This window comes from Peromyscus leucopus, chromosome 1 (assembly GCF_004664715.2).
Source record: "Peromyscus leucopus breed LL Stock chromosome 1, UCI_PerLeu_2.1, whole genome shotgun sequence".
Lineage (NCBI taxonomy): Eukaryota > Metazoa > Chordata > Mammalia > Rodentia > Cricetidae > Peromyscus > Peromyscus leucopus.
In genome coordinates, this window is record NC_051063.1 from 172,146,788 (window position 1) to 172,164,833 (window position 18,046).

At 51.5% G+C, this 18,046-nt stretch overlaps 1 protein-coding gene across 1 annotated transcript; it reads left to right on the top strand.

The window, feature by feature from the left end:
• The first annotated feature begins 1,390 nt into the window (after nucleotides 1–1,390).
• On the top strand, nucleotides 1,391–15,832 carry LOC114709884 (poliovirus receptor homolog). The gene is made up of 8 exons (XM_028893879.2): nucleotides 1,391–1,594; nucleotides 2,781–3,137; nucleotides 4,027–4,323; nucleotides 6,415–6,532; nucleotides 10,461–10,615; nucleotides 11,811–11,936; nucleotides 14,257–14,294; nucleotides 15,266–15,832. The coding sequence occupies exons 1-8, from the start codon at nucleotides 1,516–1,518 to the stop codon at nucleotides 15,326–15,328; spliced, it is 1,233 nt and encodes a 410-aa protein (XP_028749712.1). The 5' UTR covers nucleotides 1,391–1,515; the 3' UTR covers nucleotides 15,329–15,832.
• The last annotated feature ends 2,214 nt before the right edge of the window (nucleotides 15,833–18,046 follow it).

Below are 18,046 nucleotides of genomic sequence, written 5' to 3' on the forward strand. Positions count from 1 at the left end.
AATAGGAGGAGGAGGAGGAAGAAGAAGAAGAAAAATGTAAAGGTTGGTGTGAGCTTCCCCAGGAATCTGACTTTTCTCTTTTCTTTCAACTTCAGTAAGCTCAAAAAGCTGTGTGTGAGGTTGGCCAGAAAGAAAGACGCAGGGCCAGAGACGCAATCACAGAGCAGCCTTTGTGTGGGAAAGGACCAGATGCTGATGTCTACGTCTACTTACGGGATGGGGTAGTGGGGAACTGACAGAACTTTTTCCTTTGGAGGGGGCGGTTTCTAGCCAGGGTTTCTTTGTGTAGCCCTGGCTGTCCTGGAACTCACTAGGTAGACCAAGCTGGCCTCCAGCTCACTAAGATCTGCGGTCTCTGCCACAGCAATGGGGAGACCCAAGGGAAGGGAAACCCCCATGTTCGGAGGAGGAACACAGTGGCCACAGGCTCTCAGTGTGGAAATGCCACAGAAAAAATCCAGAGATTTCCAGGAGACCTGCCCCTCTGATCCCATTCAGAAAAAAACGTGGGCTGACCTTGTGGGCACATATCTATCATTCCTGCACTTGCGGGTGATGGCAGGAAGATCCAAGGTTCAAGGTTAGCCTAGACCAGCGGTGGGTTCTCAATCTGTGGGTTGCGACCCCTTGGGGGTCACCTATCAGATATTTATATTATGATTCATAACAGTGGCAAAATTACAGTTATGAAGTAGCAACACAAATAATTTTATGGCTGGGGGTCAGCACAACATTAAGGGAGTCGCAGCATTAGGAAGGTTGAGAACTACTGGCCTAGAATGCAGTTTGAGGCCAGCCTGCGCTATATGACACCCTACATATTCTTTTTGACACCAAGTTTCACAATGTAGTCCTGGCTGGCCTGGAACCCTATGTGAACCAGGCTGACAGATCTACCTGCCCCTGCCTCCAGAGCTCTGGGATTTTAGAGGCTTTTTTCACCCATTAATCTATTTTTATTTAAATTTATTTTATTACTTTTTTAAATAAAATTAATTTATCCTATTTAATTTTTTAAAAAATCCAGGATGATCTCATATGGCTCAGGCTGGTCTCAAACTCGCTGTGTAGTTCAAAATGACTCTGAACTTCTCATCCTCCTGCCTCCGGTCTCGCAAGCGCTGAGATTTATAATACACTAGGTTTAACTAGTCTGACACAGGCTTGTCCCGAGCCCTGGCTTCCTTTTGGTTTCCCCCGCCCTCCCCGCCGCCGCTCTTTCTTCTGTTTTTGTTTTGTTTTGTTTTTATTGATGGTTGAAACAAGGTCTCACTTTAGCCCAGACCCACCAGAGACCCTCCAGTGGCCGCTTGCTGGGCGCTGGAATTCCAGACCCGCCTCCCGGCTCCACCCCGGAGCGGGGCGGGGACCCGGATGCGCCTGCGCGCCCGCGGCCCTAACTGGGCAGTGCCAGTCGCCGCTCGCGTCCTCTAGCTTCAGCGCGGCTACGTGGGGGTCCCAGGGCCTCCGCGGTCCGTGTGAACCGAGGAGGAGCTGAATCGGCTCCCGAACCGCATGGATCGCCGCACTCTTCCCGCAGGGTTGTGCCTACTGCGGCTGCTGCTGCTGCTGTGCTGCGCGCTCGGGAGAGCCGGTGAGTAATCCCACCCGTGAGCACCGGGGGGACCCCACCCCACCCCGGGCCATCTGATCCCTTCTTCCTGGCCCAGAGTCCGATGTCTGGATTCCGGGACACAGATTCCAGAAAAATCGGGCACGCTGGCCATCCTAGTACCGGGGAGGATGAGGCAGAAGGCTTACCGGGAGTTTCAGGCGAGCCTAGGCGCCAGAATAAAAACCTTGATGTCCCTCTCCATCCCCAACAGGAGAAATCAGTGACTCATGTCCGCTAAATTTTCTGGTGCCACACCCGGCACCGTGAGGAATAGCCTCTCCCCCTCACCCCCGGCCCCTGTGACTCATTCATTCCTTGTGCTGGATTGGACACCGAAACCAGCCCCTCACTCGGGAATTCTGGTGCCGGGCTCTACCACTGAGCAAGTCCAGGCGCTGCCCACGAGCAAGCAGGAGCTCTGGCCCCATTGTTTGAGAGGGTGGCACCTCAGGGAGCTCGGGGTGAGGCGAACTGCTGGCCCAGGGCTGCAACTTCAAGAAAGTATTGACGGAGGTGGTGGCTCACGGCTCATCAAGGCAGTGTTTGGATTCCCAGAACTTAACTCTGAAGTCATTATCCTTGCCATCGGGGATACCTGACACTGTATTCAACTAGTGTGGAGGGCCTAGTGGAGTGACTATGGATGGCCCAGGTTCAAATCCACTTTGTCGTCATAAGCCTGTGTGATCCCCTAGCAAAACCTTCTGTGCCTCCATTTACCCATTTATAGGTGGTGCCTCTAGCCCAGGGTGGTGGCACACGCCTTTAATCCCAGCACTTAGGAGGCAGAGATAGGCAGGTCTCTGTGAGTTCCAGGCCAGCCGGTCTATATACTGAGGCCCTCTCTCTAATAATAATAATAATAATAATAATAATAATAATAATAATAGTAATAATAATAATAATATAAAATAAGGAGCTGAAGAGATGGCTCAGCAGTTAAGAGCACTGACTGCTCTTGCAGAGGACCTGGGTTCAGTTCTCAGCACCTACATGGAGACTCACAACCCTCTGTAACTTAAGTTGGGGAGGGGAGGAATCTGATGCCCCCTTCTGGCCTTCATGGGCACTGCACACATGTGGTGCACATACATACATGCTAGCAAATTAACACACAAATAAATCTTTAAGATAAAGGATTGAACTAATAACACTGATTTCACAGTTTCCAGTGTATCCGTGCATGCGCTCACCAATGTGACTGGCATCTTGGACGAGTCTACCACCTTGGTCTGTAGTCTAACGCCTACGGAGAATGAGATTACAGTCACCCAAGTAACCTGGATGAAAAAGAATCAAGATGGCTCCCGCTCTACCGTGGCTGTCTTCCATCCCAAGAAGGGGCCCAGCATCACGGACCCAGAGAGGGTGAAGTTCTTGGCTTCCACGCTGGACAGAGATTCATGGAACGCATCTCTGGCCATGTCCCACTTACGTGCTGAAGATGAAGGTGTCTATGAATGTCAGTTTGCCACGTTCCCCTCAGGCAGCAAGAGTGCCAGCATCAGCCTGCAGGTGCTTGGTAAGTGTTGGGGTGAGGAGATGGAATCCCCGGGCCAGAGGAGCAGGGAGCTAGCCAAAAGCAAGAAGGCTTGGGTAACACCCTTGGGACGTGACATATCCTCCAAGTCAAAAGATCCAGGCAGGATCCATGCAGCCCAGACTAGCCTCCAAGTTGCGATGTAGCTGAGGATGACTGTGACCTCCTGATCTCCCAGTTTCTGCTCCCGAGTACTGGGATTGCAGACCCTGCACCCCAGAGGCCCAAACCTTTGTTGAGATGTGGTCTCGATATGTAGCCCTGGCTGACCTGAAACTCTGTATGTAGATCAGGCTGGCCTCAAATTCACAGAGATCTGCCAGCCTCCCAAGTGCTGGGGTTAAAGGCGTGCGCCACCACCGCCCGGCTCGACCTGTGTATTCTTATTACCTCCCTTTGATGTGGACTTGTCTACATCTCTCTGGCTCTTCAGGAACAGAGTTAAGATTTTTTTTTCTTCATTATATTTGATTTGTGTGCCTGTACACATGTGTCATGATGTACATGAGGCAGTCAGAGGACAAGCTACAGCAATTGTTCGTCTATCCTGTGAGTCCTGGGGATTGAACTCAGGCTCTCAGGCTTGGTGGCAAGTACCACTATCCATTGAACCATCTTGCCGGCCCAGAGCTAGGATTTCAAATTGACCATCCCATGCCTTAAAATTGCCCCTTCAACACCAAGCGTAATGTCAGGAACCTGTATTCCCACTGCCACAGAGCCTGAAACTAGAGGCTCATGAGCTCAAGGCCAGCCTGGGCTACACAGTGAGCTCTTGTCTAAAAAAAAAAAAAAAACCGAGGGTAAAGGGCCCTCTTCCTCCTGCTGCTGAACGGCCTGTGAAATGATGTGTCTTCAATGGTTCTTATAGCCCGACCGACAACCACTGCAGAGGCCCTGAAGCCCGCTCCCACCCTGAAGCTGCAGGAAGTAGCTAAATGCAGCTCCACTGGTGGCCGCCCTGCGCCGCGGATCCACTGGCTCTCAAACCTGAATGGAAGCATCCATGAAACTCAGGAGCCGGGGCCCCAGAAGGGCACCTACACAGTCACCAGCGTCTTCTCCTTGGTGCCCTCGAGCCAGGCGGATGGCAAGAGCATCACCTGCCGGGTGGATCACGAAAGCCTCTCGGGGCCGGACCTGCAAACTGTGACTCTTTCCTTGCCCTGTAAGTGTCTGCACATGCGCACGAAACGCCGGCTGCCTCTCTCTCCCCGCTGTCTATACTAAACTCATCACCGGCTGCACCCGCTCCCCAGACCACCGGCTTGGGGAGCTGTCATTGCTTCTGCTTCATGGCCCCCCTTACTTTTTCTACCCTGGTCATCTAAGACACCCACTGTTTGCCCAGCATGGTCCCCTTCCCCCAGACGCCAGTCTGCGCGTTCACATTCCACTGCCCCAACCGTGGGCTGGCTATGTTGACTCCCCGCCCCTCCCCACCGTGTAACACTGAACCCCGTCAGTGTTCACATGGTCCTCCACGGTAGTCTACACCGCCGGGCAGTCTACACAGGCTCGTCTCTGGACTGTCTGCTCTGTCTCCACACGTCCTTAGCTGTGTTCTGTGGGTGGGGCCTCACACTTTGTGGGCCCAGGGTCACCTCCCCTAGCTGCCTAGCCTGGTCGACATGGACAGAGCCAGGGAGTCGGTTTCAGATTTCCTGATGACCATCTTATTTCAGCGCCTTAGACGAGGGCTAGGGATCTAGCCCAGCTGGCAGAGTGCTGAGCTAACGTGCACAAAGCCGTAGGTTTGAACCCCGGCACCTCATAAGCCCGCTGTGGTAGCACACACTTACAATCCCAGCACTCAGGACGTGGAGGCCACAAGTTCAAAGTCATCCTAGGACTTGATAGGAACACCTTCAACTCCAGCCCGGGCTACATGAGACCGTGTAAGTCTGGTGTGGTGGTGCACACTCGGAACCCAGCACTCAGGAGGCTAAGGTCAGAGGATCATTTGAGGCTGGGCTATGACATGCTCAGAAACAGACCCAAACCCAATTAACACTCGTAATGGATTTTACCCAATCCAAAATGTCCAGAAGGTTAATGTTTTTAAAATTTGTATTACGTTTATGTATGTGTATGTATGTTATGTATTTATGTGTCGAGGGTAGACATGCGGTGCATGTGTGGAACTCAGTCCCTCAATTCCCACCTTCCACTGTGTAAGAATCGAGGCTTGAGCCGGGAGGTGGTGCACGCCTTTAATCCCAACACTCAGGAGGCAGGATCTCTGTGAGTTCGAGGCCAGCCTGATCGACAGAGTGAGATCCAGGACAGGCACCAAAGCTACACAGAGAATCCCTGTCTCAGAAAAACCAAAAAAAGAAAAAAGAAAAGAAAAAAAAAAAAAAGAATTGAGGCTTGACCTCAGGTCATTGGCCAGGTGACAGGCACCCACTAAACCATCTCGCTGGCCCAAGATTGTCATTTTGACACATGAATGATTTCTCAGACAGTCTCGGTGAGACCTTTTACATTTTTTCTTGCCGGACTAAATCTTCAGAATTGTGTGTCTCAGACCAGCCGCCTCTGAAGCCCTGAGAGTCTGTGTGGCTGTAACCAATATGGTGGTTACCATGTAGGACTGTAGGGATTTAAGCTCCTGCATGTACACACACACACACACACACACACACACACACACACACACCTGTCTTACTACCTTTATCTTAATATTACCCCCTAATGTCTTTGGCTCTGACTCCCCTAGGAATGAGCTACCCTCCTACTCAATATCATCTGCTTCACTGTCCTGTACTCTGTCTCTACCAAGCCCATCAACAATATCAACTCGAGATCACTTTTCAGGGAACGAGTTGAAATAGGATCTCCCAATGTAGCCCAGGCTGCCCTTAAACTCATGATCCTCCTGCCTCAGTCCTCCAAGTGCTGTGATTAATACCTGGCTCCTATACACGTTCTTGAGAGAGTCTACACACCTTCCTTCCCATCGTTGCCTACCCTGGGCTCTCTCCTCCAGGACTTCCCAGAGCCTTGAATGTGCTCCTCCGTATTTGGAATGTCCAAAAAGGTCTGCTCACATGACACCAAAGACAAACCAGGGCCTGTTCCAGGAGAACACAGTTAAAGGAAGGATCTGGGCGGGAAGTCCCCATTGTGTCCCCGACTGAGGCTGCCCAGCCCTGTCCATCATGGGCTGATCTCCAAGGCTGCCTGAGCCTGCTGCTCAGGAGAGGGGCCCCTCAGACACTGTCCAGATCTCAGCCTCCGTGTCCATTCTCTCCAGACCCACCTGAGGTGTCCATCTCTGGCTATGACAACAACTGGTATGTCGGTCGCACTGATGTGGCCCTGACCTGTGATGCTCGCAGCAAACCAGAGCCCACCGACTACAAATGGAGCACGTAAGTGACGGGGACCGGGGATTGGCCGTGTGGGAGGAGGGCTGGGGTCAGAACCCACAGTCCGAGAGAGGGGAGAATATAGGAACAATGAAGAGCTGGGCATGGTGGCGCACACCTTTAATCCCAGCACTCGGGAGGCAGAGGCAGGCGGATCTGTGAGTTGGAGCCCAGCCTGGTCTGCATAGTAAGTTCCAGGACAGCCAGGGCTACACAGTGAGGTTCAAAAATAAATAAATAGGGGCTGGAGAGATGGTTCAGAGGTTAAGAGCACTGGCTTCTTTTCCAGAGGTCCTGAGTTCAATTCCCAGCACCCACATGGCAACTCACGACTGTCTGTATAACTCCAGTTCCAGGGGATCTGATATCCTCACATAGACATACGTGCAGTATGAACATAAAATAAAAACAAAACAGGTAGAATCATTCTATATTCCCAGTAAAAATTTCATCTTGTGATGGGGATTTTTGAGGTGAACTGCTCCAGACCATGGCTCCTAGCTCTCCTGGGATTTTTTTATACCATACCCCTCGGGATTCCCCTTCCCTGTGCAGGTTAAAGGTCACACGGTGCTAGGACAATAGCTTAATACTGGCAAGTCCCTGGGTGAGTCCCCAAAGGACAGAAGCAAATCAAAAATGCCTGCCTTCATCCCCAGCCATTTGGCTCCAGATGGCCCGCCCCTTCCGCCCCTGGAAGCCTGAGTCATCCCAGCTGCCCCGCCCCTTCCTCCCCTGAAGCCTGAGTCATCCCAGCTGCCCCTGAAGCCAACCAGTTACTCCAGTGCACAGATGAAGACGTTAGCTATTAGAAGCTCCAAATTCACGTGGAGGCTGAGGGTGTAAGAAGAGGGAAGGGGTGTTGGGAAAGTGCTAGCGGTACGAGCGTGAGGACCTGAGACTGATCCCCAGCACCCACATAAATAAAGACCTCATCTTTGTTTACGATACCCTCACATGGACGTACCTGCAGGAAAAACACAATGAAAAAATAAAAAGAAAAGGGTGATTTTTTTTTCATTGCAGGTTGGAATCCAGGGTCTCATACACACTAGAAAAACTTTACTACCGAGCCACGCGCCCAGCCCCTTCACTGGGATTTTCTAGGCAAGCTCCCTGCCACCTGCCCAAATGTATAAATAACATAGTTTTTATTAGGCTTCTTTCTTTTTTTTTTCAAAAATAATTTGGCTCAACTGTAGCTAGAGTTTTCCTGCCTGGCCCACAGTCAGGACAAATCTCTGTCACCCGCCAGTCCCACAGCCGCTCAGACCCAGCCAAGTAAACACAGAGACTTATATTGCTTACAAACTGTATGACCGTGGCAGGCTTCTTGCTAACTGCTCTTATAGCTTAAATTAATCCATTTCCATAAATCTATACCTTGCCACGTGTCTCGTGGCTTACCAGCATCTTCACATGCTGCTTGTCCTGGCGGCAGCTAGCAGTGACTCCTTCTGCCTTCCTGTTCTTTCTTTTCTCCTCTCTGTTAGTCCCGCCTATACTTCCTGCCTGGCCACTGGCCAATCAGTGTTTTATTTATTGACCAATCAGAGCAATTTAACATAGAGACCATCCCACAGCACTCAACCTTTCTAGAACGTTCAAACAGTTCCATTAGAAGCAAAAACAGTGTGTGTGCTGGGGTATAGCCACCCACCTCCCAAAGCAGCTACTGTGTCTTTGGTTAATCACACACACACACACACACACACACACACACACACACACACACACACACCCCTGCCTTTTTCTCTGGTCCCCGACAACTATAATCTTGCCCCAGGAGCAGTTTCCACAACTTGCGCTCCATCTTAACAACATTTTAAAAAGTACATAGTTTCACAACCCTGTTTTCTCCACCATCTTGGTAGAGAAAATTTTCAAATACACAGTCATAGGAATTTTCCAAATGAATGCTCAAAAAAAATCCCAAATCCAACCCAAGGGTTCTCCCAGTAATATGTCACTGCACCTAATTCGGTGTTTTGAAAAGTTATTTATTGCACTTATTTACTTATTTTGTGGAGAGTAGGCCCCCACTGCCACAGTGTACATGTGGAGGTCCGAGGACAACTTGCAGGAGTTGGTTGTCTCTTTCCAGCAAGTGTGTCCTGGGTAGAAGTCTGGTCATCAGGCCCCATTTATTGCTTTTTGAGACAGTCTCATCATGGCTGGCCTAGAACACACTGCCATCCTGCTGCTTCAGGTTCCCAAGTTCTGGGACTGGAGGTGTGGTGGAGGAATTGATGATCCATTTACCTCAGCCTCCGGCTTGCTGGGATTCCTGGGGTCGCCACCAGACCCTGCCCATATTTTAATGCAATTATTTAACCTGTCCTTAGGGCCAGGTGTGGTGGCACACACCTTTAACCACAGCACTCCACAGGCAGAGGTGAGTGGGTCTCGAGTTCAAGGCCAGCCTGATCTACATGGTGAAAGCCTTTCTAAAAATACAACAGACTGTTTTTATATTATTTTTAACTATGTGATCCTGCCATGGTGGTTGGTGACCAGACCACATTAGCCAGTCTGTTTAACACATTTACCAGTTTTCAGTGGAAGGAACTGACGTCACAGATTTGATCTGTAGAACTGGGAGCCTGACTGAATGGTAGCACCCCTGCCTAGAATCCCCCAGTGAGGGGCTGGGGGTGTGGCTCAGTGGTAGAGCCCCTGCCTAGAATCCCCCAGTGAGGGGCTGGGGTGTGGTCCAGTGGTAGAGCCCCTGCCTAGAATCCCCCAGTGAGGGGCTGGGGTGTGGCTCAGTGGTGGAGCCCCTGCCTAGAATCCCCCAGTGAGGGGCTGGGGGTGTGGCTCAGTGGTAGAGCCCCTGCCTAGAATCCCCCAGTGAGGGGCTGGGGTGTGACTCAGTGGTAGAGCCCCTGCCTAGAATCCCCCAGTGAGGGGCTGGGGTGTGGCTCAGTGGTAGAGCCCCTGCCTAGAATCCCCCAGTGAGGGGCTGGGAGTTTGGCTTCTTGGTCAGTGATTATTTAGCATGGGTTCTAGCCTCAAGGCAAGAAAAGCAGGGGAGGGGGACAGGACACACAGAGCATGGTGGTGCATGTCTGTCATCTCCATACTGAGTGGCTGAGGCAGGAGGATTGCTGGTTCCATGCCACCCTTGGCTACACAGCCAGACCCTCCCTGTCTCAAAAACAACACTAAGCAAACATAAAAGCATCCACTCTTAGACTGTGCCAACTACCCAAGGGAGGCTGTCAAGTTGGATGGATGGCTAATGCTTCCACCTTATCTCAGTCAAGTACTCAGAACTCCACACTTCCATTGCCCCCACACACACCTCCCTGCTCGAGTGTTTTCTCAGGGCCCATCCTCCAACCCTGCGTGGTGCATAGGGTTGACCAGAGTCCCAGTGGTTCTGAGCACTGCCTCACCAAGCAAAATAAACCCATAAAGAATGTCTGGGAAATGTCTGGGGTAGGTAAAACATCGGTGGGGGGTAGGAATAGGGGTTTCCTTTGCGGGAGAAACAGTGGGGCGGGACCACAGGAGTGAAGGAGGCCAGACAGAGCTCTTCCCGAGGAGAAAGGTCATGGTGGGTAAAGGGAACAACATTTGCAAATGTATTTCTGTCCATCAGCCGTTGCTTCTGCAAAGGCCTAACTGGGGTGTTGGCGTGTGGAGCGGGAGGTTCCTGTGAATGTGCACCAGGGAGAGTAGCAGGTGCTGAAAAAGAGGGGCGCATCACATGGAACATGGGGGTTCGCAGAGAGTGAGGCCCGGGTCTGGGAGCCCTGGAAGTGGAATTGGGTTCGGCGCGCCCTCTGGTGGCCGTATGGAAGAGAGCCTGGAAGCATGACTACTGCTGTCTGCTGGCCTGTATGTGGCCAGCGCGGGTCTACGTCCCTACCACGCCGCGGATGCCCCATCAGCAGAGGCCGCCTGCTCACCATTTTGTCTCCCCCAGGTCCACAGGTCCTCTGCCCAATACCACCGAGGCCCAGGACAATCAGCTCCTAATCGCCACCGTGGACATGAACACTATGCATAATGTGACCTTCATTTGCAATGCCACCAACCCCCTAGGGTCCGGGCAGAATCAAATAACCGTCCGAGTTACAGGTGAGATGTCCTCAGACCAGGAGGGGAGGGTAGAGCAGGATGGCCCCCAGGGGTGGATCTGGGGGTGTCGGGTCATAGGTCACAGATTTCATCAGCCCAGGCTGCGGCAGGTGTGGGATAGCTCTGACCTAAAGACCCAGAAAGCCCTCTCCAAGCGTACTGGACGTAACTCTACCAGCTACAACTGGGCCAAGTGAGACTGAAAGGGAAGGGCGGGTCTCACGGCGATGACTCAGTGGATAAAGGCGCTGGCTGCCAAGCCTGACGACCTGAGTTCAATCCCTGGCCCACTCAGTGGAAGGAGAGACCCGCCTTCCACAAGCTGTCTTCTGACCTCCACTTAGCCACCACGGCAGGCGCGTGTGCACACGTACGCAAACACACACACATCAACAACTGTCAGTTTTCCTGGGAAAGATAATGTGCTGAAAGCGTGCAGCTTCAGTTATGGATAGATCCAGGTGCTAGACCCACGCCACCCAGGAGTTCTCTTGACATCTCTTATCTCCGAGGCCCGGTGTGGGCGTGCACAGCTGTAATCTCAGTACTCGGAAGGCTAAAGCAGTAGTGACGACCGTTTGGGTCAGCCTGGGCTATGGAGTGAGACCTTGTCTCAAGTAATAGTCAGAATTTTTCTTTAAAAAGTCAACCCACATTACCTAACCCTGCCTTCCTTATGCTGGGTTAAATATCAGGCAGGATCTTCCCTCGGAGGGAAGATGTTGCGTGCAGTAGCTTTACCCCAAGTCCCAAGCTGGTGCTCATTGGTCCATGTTAGTCCCATCTGACATCTGGACCAGGTAACAGCAGCCAGGGAGACTGGGACGTTCCGATTGACCAGGCTAGACCGGGTGTGTGTGTGATGAAAACCTCAGCCGCTTGCTTAGCATGCAGGAGGCCCTGGGTTCGAGCTGCAGCACCCCATCTACCAGGTGCTGGGAGAGAGGGAGGGGGGAGAAATGGGCAAATGGGGTTCTCCTTGGCCACGGAGCAAGTCTGAGCCCAGCCTGTGCTACAGGAGCTCCCATCTCAAAACAGACACCCCACTGGAGGACTCATAAAATGTGGTCAACACCCGAGCACTGGAGCCTGAGGGAGATGGGATTCCCCACAGGACACGTGGGGCATTGTTTCAGAGATGCCGGGGTGACGTGAAAGCTGGATAACTTGTCTCACCCACTCTCTCATTTTCCAGAGGACCCTGTGCGGCAGGATTCAGGCTCAGGCACAGGCGCCATCGTCGGCATCTGCATCTGCGTCGGCATCATCATCATCGGCATCATCGGCATAGCTGTCTTCAAATACCTGAGGCGCAAGTCTGGTGAGTGTCGTCTCCTCCCCCCCCCCCCGCCCCCATACATTCCCCCGCCCGCCCGCCCACTTGCCAGTGCCAGGGCCACTGCAAAGAAGTCCCTGCTATGTACAGTCTTGGTCCCGAGCATCCACAGACAGACACATGTCCCCAACATCGTGGAGTTCCTCCACAGTACAGCTGGGAAGTCTTAGTGTTTTGCTTTTGATTTTGAAGTACTGGAGATGGGATCCGGGCTTTGTGTGTGTTAAACAGGTGCTCTACCACTGAGCCACACCCCAGCCCCTCACTGGGGGATTCTAGGCAGGGGCTCTACCACTGAGCCACACCCCAGCCCCTCACTGGGGGATTCTAGGCAGGGGCTCTACCACTGAGCCACACCCCAGCCCCTCACTGGGGGATTCTAGGCAGGGGCTCTACCACTGAGCCACACCCCCAGACCCTCACTGGGGGATTCTAGGCAGGGGCTCTACCACTGAGCCACACCCCCGTAGCCCCTCACTTTTCACAGACCACACTTTTCTCTAAGCGCTAGCTCTGAAGGCCACTGTGGTCTGCACAGGGGCCTGTGCTGTGTGTAGGAAGGACGCATGCTGTACGTGGCCAGCCTGCCTGTGGCAGGCACACAGCCGCAGAGTGACTGTCAGTCATAGAAGGCCCTGCTTCGTGACTGACTTTTCCCCTCGAGCATGAAACAAAGCGGCCCCGCCCGTCACACTGGTTCTGCCTCCCTCCCCCTCTACAGCACCCTCTCTGACCGCTCACAGAACGCCCGCCACCTTCAATCTCACCCAGGCCAGCCTCGTGGTCATCGTGTGGGGACATGAGTGTCTCTTCCAGGGGACAGTGGGCACAGAGGACTTGGCGGGAACTGTCAGGGTCAGCAGGATCCTCTGCTACATAGGTCAGCCTGTGCTACAGGAGAACTTGCCTCAAAAATCCAAAACATGTATACAAACCAACGCAACCACAACAAAAAAAAGAGGCCGTGAGGGAGAGAATGAATATATCAGGGTCCCAATAATTCCTTCAAGGTCACACTCCAGTGACCTACCTTCCTTCCACTAGGCTCTGCCTCCTACAGTTCCACAAAGCTCGCATTGAATCTAGACCTTTAGCACATGGGCCTTTTGGGGTGACGTGCAAAAGCCATACTCTAAGATGGGCACCGTGCCGTGGGCCTCTGTCATCCCAGCGCTTGGGAGGTGGAGGCAGGAGGATTGTAAGTGGGAAGCCAGCCTGGGCTACATGGCAGAGCCCACTCCTCCGCCCAGATAAACCTAAACGATAGCCCCTGTTTTAGTGATTATGTCGGGGGTAAGGGGGGTGGGCGCGTGCAAGTGACTTCATCTCTGTGACTCAGTTTCCTCATCTGTCAGAAGGGTGGGATGACATGGTCAGCGCGGCACTTGCTGTCTGGGAGCTGCACACTGGGAATGCATTAGCTGCCGTGATTATCGCCGTCATCATCGTTATCAATGCTCCCGAAGGGGGGGGGCTGTCCGCGTCCTTCTCAGCCACGTCCCCAGTGTCTACAGCTCCCTTCTCACAAAGGAGGTAGTTTCCACTTAACCCAGCTAGGTAGTTGAGGGAACTGAGACAGAGAGGTTAAGTCGCTGGGCCCAAGGTCACACCGGCGCTGAAGGACAGAGATGGAATTTGGGCCCTTGAGCAAATAATTTTGTTTTTGAGACAGGGTCTCACTCTGTAGCCCAAGCTGACCTGGAATCCAGTATGTAGATCAGGGTGCCCTGAACTCACAGAGATCCGCCTGCCTCTGCCCCCGCCCCCAGTGCTGGGATTGAAGGTGTGCGCCACCACGCCTGGCTTTATGTTTTGTTTTGTTAACACGCGTGGACGTCACTAGTCTGCGTGTGTGTGTGTGTGTGTGTGTGTGTGTGTGTGTGTGTGTGTGTGTATGCACCACATTCACACAGTTCCCCCAGCAGCCAGAAGAGGGCGTCAGATCCCGTGGAGCTGGAGTTACAGATGGGTGTGAGCTGCCATGTGGGTGCTGGGAATTGAATCCAGGTCTCTGGAAGAGCAGCCAGTGTGCTTAACCACTGAGCCATCTTTCTGGCCTCTTTTTTTTTTTTTTTTTTTTGAGAATGGGTTTCATGTAAATCTAGGTTGGCCTCAAAATCTGTATGTAACCAGAGATGACCTTGAATTACTGGTCTACCTCTAAAGTATGCCTCACCATACCTGGCTCTTCCCTGCCCTGCATCAATGCAGAGGCCGAAGAGGACTGACCACCTTCAGACACTCTCTTCCCATGATTCCCGGAGCCCTTCTCTTTTTCTTTCTGACGTTTCTCTTGTTTCTCCAGGTCGATCTCTCCGGTCCAGAACCTCCGGGAATAATGAGGTGCGTACAGAGGCGCAAGGGAGGAAGCCGAGGGGTCTGGGTGGAGCACGGACCTGTTTTCTGGGATTTTCTCAGGGAGGGGGCAGCATGGCATCGGGAGCCGGGGCTTCCCAGGTCCCCAGCTCGTGCACCACTGGGAGGGAGTGGAGACTTCAGGAATGGGATCTGGTGGGGATCTGGTGGGGATCTGGGGGGAGGAGGCTGGGCCACGCCGAGTGTGTCTCTAGAGGGGATATCGGGACCGTGCACACATGGTTTCCCCACTTTGGTTTTCATTGTTATTTTCTGCTCTTTTTAGTTTTTTGATTTTTGAGAAAAGAATTTCTCTGTGTAGCCCTGGCTACCCTGGAACTTGCTCTGTAAACCAGGCTGGCCTCAAACTCACAGAGATTCCTGCCTCCTGGGTGCTGGGATTTTTTTTTTTTTTTTAAGATTTATTTATTTATTATGTATACAGTGTTCTGTCTGCATGTATCCCTGCACACCAAAAGAGGGCACCAGATCTCATTACAGGTGGTTGTGAGCCACCATGTGGTTGAACTCAGGACCTCTGGAAGAGCAGCCAGTGCTCTTAATCTCCGAGCCATCTCTCCAGTCCTGTTCTTTTTTTTTTTTGAGATCAGGCTCTCCTTTGAACTCACTGTCTGGCCAAGGCTGGCCTTGAACTTGGTCTACCTGCCTCTATCTTCCCCAGTGTTGGGATTACAGGTGTGTGCCGTTGCACCCAGCTCTCTCCCAGGTTTTTGAGACAACGGCTCTCTGTGCCTCCTAGGCTGACCTCTAACTCCTGATCCTCCTGCCTCAGACTGCAGAGGGCTGAGGTCATGAGGCAGGCCTGTCTCCTAAGCCCTGCCCGTGTGCCTGTGGCCACTGCTTAGGGGCAAGTGGGCCTGCTCTTTGAACCCTTCACCGGGAAGACTGTTTATTGAAGAGGCCCTGACTGAGGTTGGATGTTTGGTGTCCCCATCCAGTATTCCTCGGTGAGCAACGGCAACTGTACCGCGGACATAGAGATGAATCATGTTACGAGGTAGCGGTGCGGAACTGAGGAATGTGACGCCTCAACAGCCGGACCCCACGCAGGTGAATGAAGGAGCCTCCAGAGAGACTGGCCACCCAGTGTGGGGAGCGTCACATGTCTGGGGGTCTCCCAGGACCCTAGTAGATTCCACGTTGTCAGAAAGCGCTCCTGGAGCCCAGTGTGGTGGCCCACGCCTGTCACCCCAGCAAGCGGGAGGGCGAATGGAAGTTTGAGTCTAACCTGGGCTACAGAGTGAAGCCCTGTGTGCACACATACCAGCAGACACACAAGTTTTAGAGACTGGGACAAAAGCTGGAGTCTTTCCGTAGGTAAGATAAATCCTCTACCTCATGTTGGACCGTATAGAATGTTCTAGGAGATGAAAGACTTCAGCCACTGAGATTCAACTTCAGAATCTCTTTTCATCAGGGTTCTCCCCTCTCTTGACAAGGTCTCACTGTGTAGCCAAGGCTAGGCTCAAAGTCATAGAGATCGATCTGTCTCTACCTCCCATGTGCTAGGGTAAAAGGTGTGTGCTGCCACACCCTTCTCGATCTCCTTTTTGATAAAATAAAGAAAAATATATATTTATAAAAGCTGTATAAATTTTATATATGTATTTTTGAGATAGCGTTTCATATAGCCCAAGCTAGCATCAAATTTTCTATGTAACCAAGAATGATCTAATTTATTTTAACTTATTTGTTTTAAACATACCCTGCCCCCTGTTCCCTTCCCTCTCTTCTCAAGACACCATTCTGATTTATGTCTTAACTACTGACATTGTTTTATTTAACCTTTAAAAGAAAAATCTGTAAACCACAATGCATTTGTCTTTCTGAGACTGACTCAATTTATTTAATGCGATTCTTTCCTGTTGTATCCATTTTCTTGCAAATGGTGTAACTTTGTTTTTCTTTGTGACTGAAGAATCCCATTGTGTGCGCGTACCATCTTTTCTTTACCTGTTCCTCTGTGGGTGAGGATGGTTCCATTTGGGAGTTATTGTATGCAGGCTGCAATAAGCGCCAGCCACGTATCACTGCCTGGAGGCTGGTCCTCCCGGCAGCACGGGCTCAAAGGGAAATAATCCACAGCGTTGGTGTGAACTAGACTTTTATCTAAGGGGCTTAGGGAAAAAGACACTCACTCTCTTGATGGTTTCCTTCTTTGTTTCCAGTCTCTCCTTGTTCTTCCGTTCTCTTCTCTCCCTCTACAGCTTATATTCCCCAACAAACTCATTCAGGCAATACAGAAGTCACAAAGGGCTACATCCCATCCTTAAGTGAATGATTATAGAACCACGACTATGTGAACATTTTAAACTAACACCCTTTAATCGGAAGTCATAAATCCCGGATTCCCGTGGGACAGGGCCAAGTCTCGGGACATGGAAATACCTGGAATGTCATAAATCCTCTAGTTCAGGCTCAAGTCAACATTTCTGAGATACCATAAATCTCTTAGCATCAGCTCCAGGCGGCACTCCCAAAATACTGTGGCACCACGATGCTTTAAATCTCAAAATGTGCTTTGTGATAAAGGAAACCTGTAGCCCCTTTTGGGGGAGCTATAGAGTCAAATTATTCTCTGTAGCCCTGACTGGTCAGAATTTTTTCTTTTCTGCGGTGTTTGTGAATAAAAGTTGCTTCTGTCCCTAGATTTTTGGTGTTCTACTCCCTGTTGTTTGTGCAATACCAGGACCCAACACAACGTGAGCAGATAGGGTACATGCGTCGTCTTTAGGGTGGTCTTGGTCATACAGATAGCACAGAGGTCATCTAGGCTATTTATTAGCTCCCTCTGGTCCTGGTTGTGGGAGCTTCGGGGAGCCTCTGACCATACAGAAAGGAAGGATAAGTAGTTGATGAGGAAGTAGAGGATTAATTCCATGAGCTGCTGCTTCAGCAGTGCATTATTTACTAAGCGAATAACCTGCTTCAGGTATTAGATTTCTTGTAGAGCTTAACGGAGAGTCTCCGGAAAGCGACTTAGAGAATGGAGCCAGTGTTATTTATTAAGTGGTGCTGTTTACCATGCAGGAAAAGCCACGAGGCACAACAAAGCCCACTTTAAGAGTTTATTAGGGCTGGGCAGTGGTGGCATAACCCTTCAATCCTAGCACTCTGGAAGCAGAGCCAGGCGGATCTCTGTGAGTTCGAGGCCAGCCTGGTCTACCGAGTGAGTTCCAGGAAAGGCGCAAAGCTACACAGAGAAACCCTGTCTTGAAAAACAACAACAACAACAAAAAGAGTTCACTAGGGGAAGGGGAACAGAAGGGGGTGCTTAGGCCTATGGAAAGATCATGCAGGGAGCGAGGGGAGGGATAGATGAACCCACTTTTTATAGGTTCCCCCTGCACGTGTGCATATGGGCTTACGTAGCTACGCTACGCATGAGCATAGATCGCGTGATCACACTGTGCGCCCCCGGATTACGTAGGATGTAAGGCCTTGGAATGACTAAGCGTCTTGCCAGCACAGGCACGGTCCTGGGAGGGTGGCTAGGAGTTCTAACAGCTAAATCCTCAGTAGTGATAGGTGGTCTAAGCTTGCCCCATTGACATGGCCCGGAATTTTAAATTTTGCTCTTATAGTTGATTTCTCACGAAAGGGAAGCACTCACTTAAGTATTGATTAGGTGAGCAGAAGACGATGCCAACCATGTACTGGATGACCAGCACCTCAAGAAAGTTAATCGGTTAATGAAGAAAGCACTCAGGTGTCATTGA

Bases quoted from the DNA above. Each gene is read 5' to 3' on its own strand.
- LOC114709884 (XM_028893879.2), top strand. From the start codon at position 1,516: ATGGATCGCCGCACTCTTCCCGCAGGGTTGTGCCTACTGCGGCTGCTG. The intron at 4,324-6,414 runs GTAAGTGTCTGC...CATTCTCTCCAG, and splicing joins TGTGACTCTTTCCTTGCCCT to ACCCACCTGAGGTGTCCATC. The intron at 14,295-15,265 runs GTGCGTACAGAG...GTCCCCATCCAG, and splicing joins GAACCTCCGGGAATAATGAG to TATTCCTCGGTGAGCAACGG.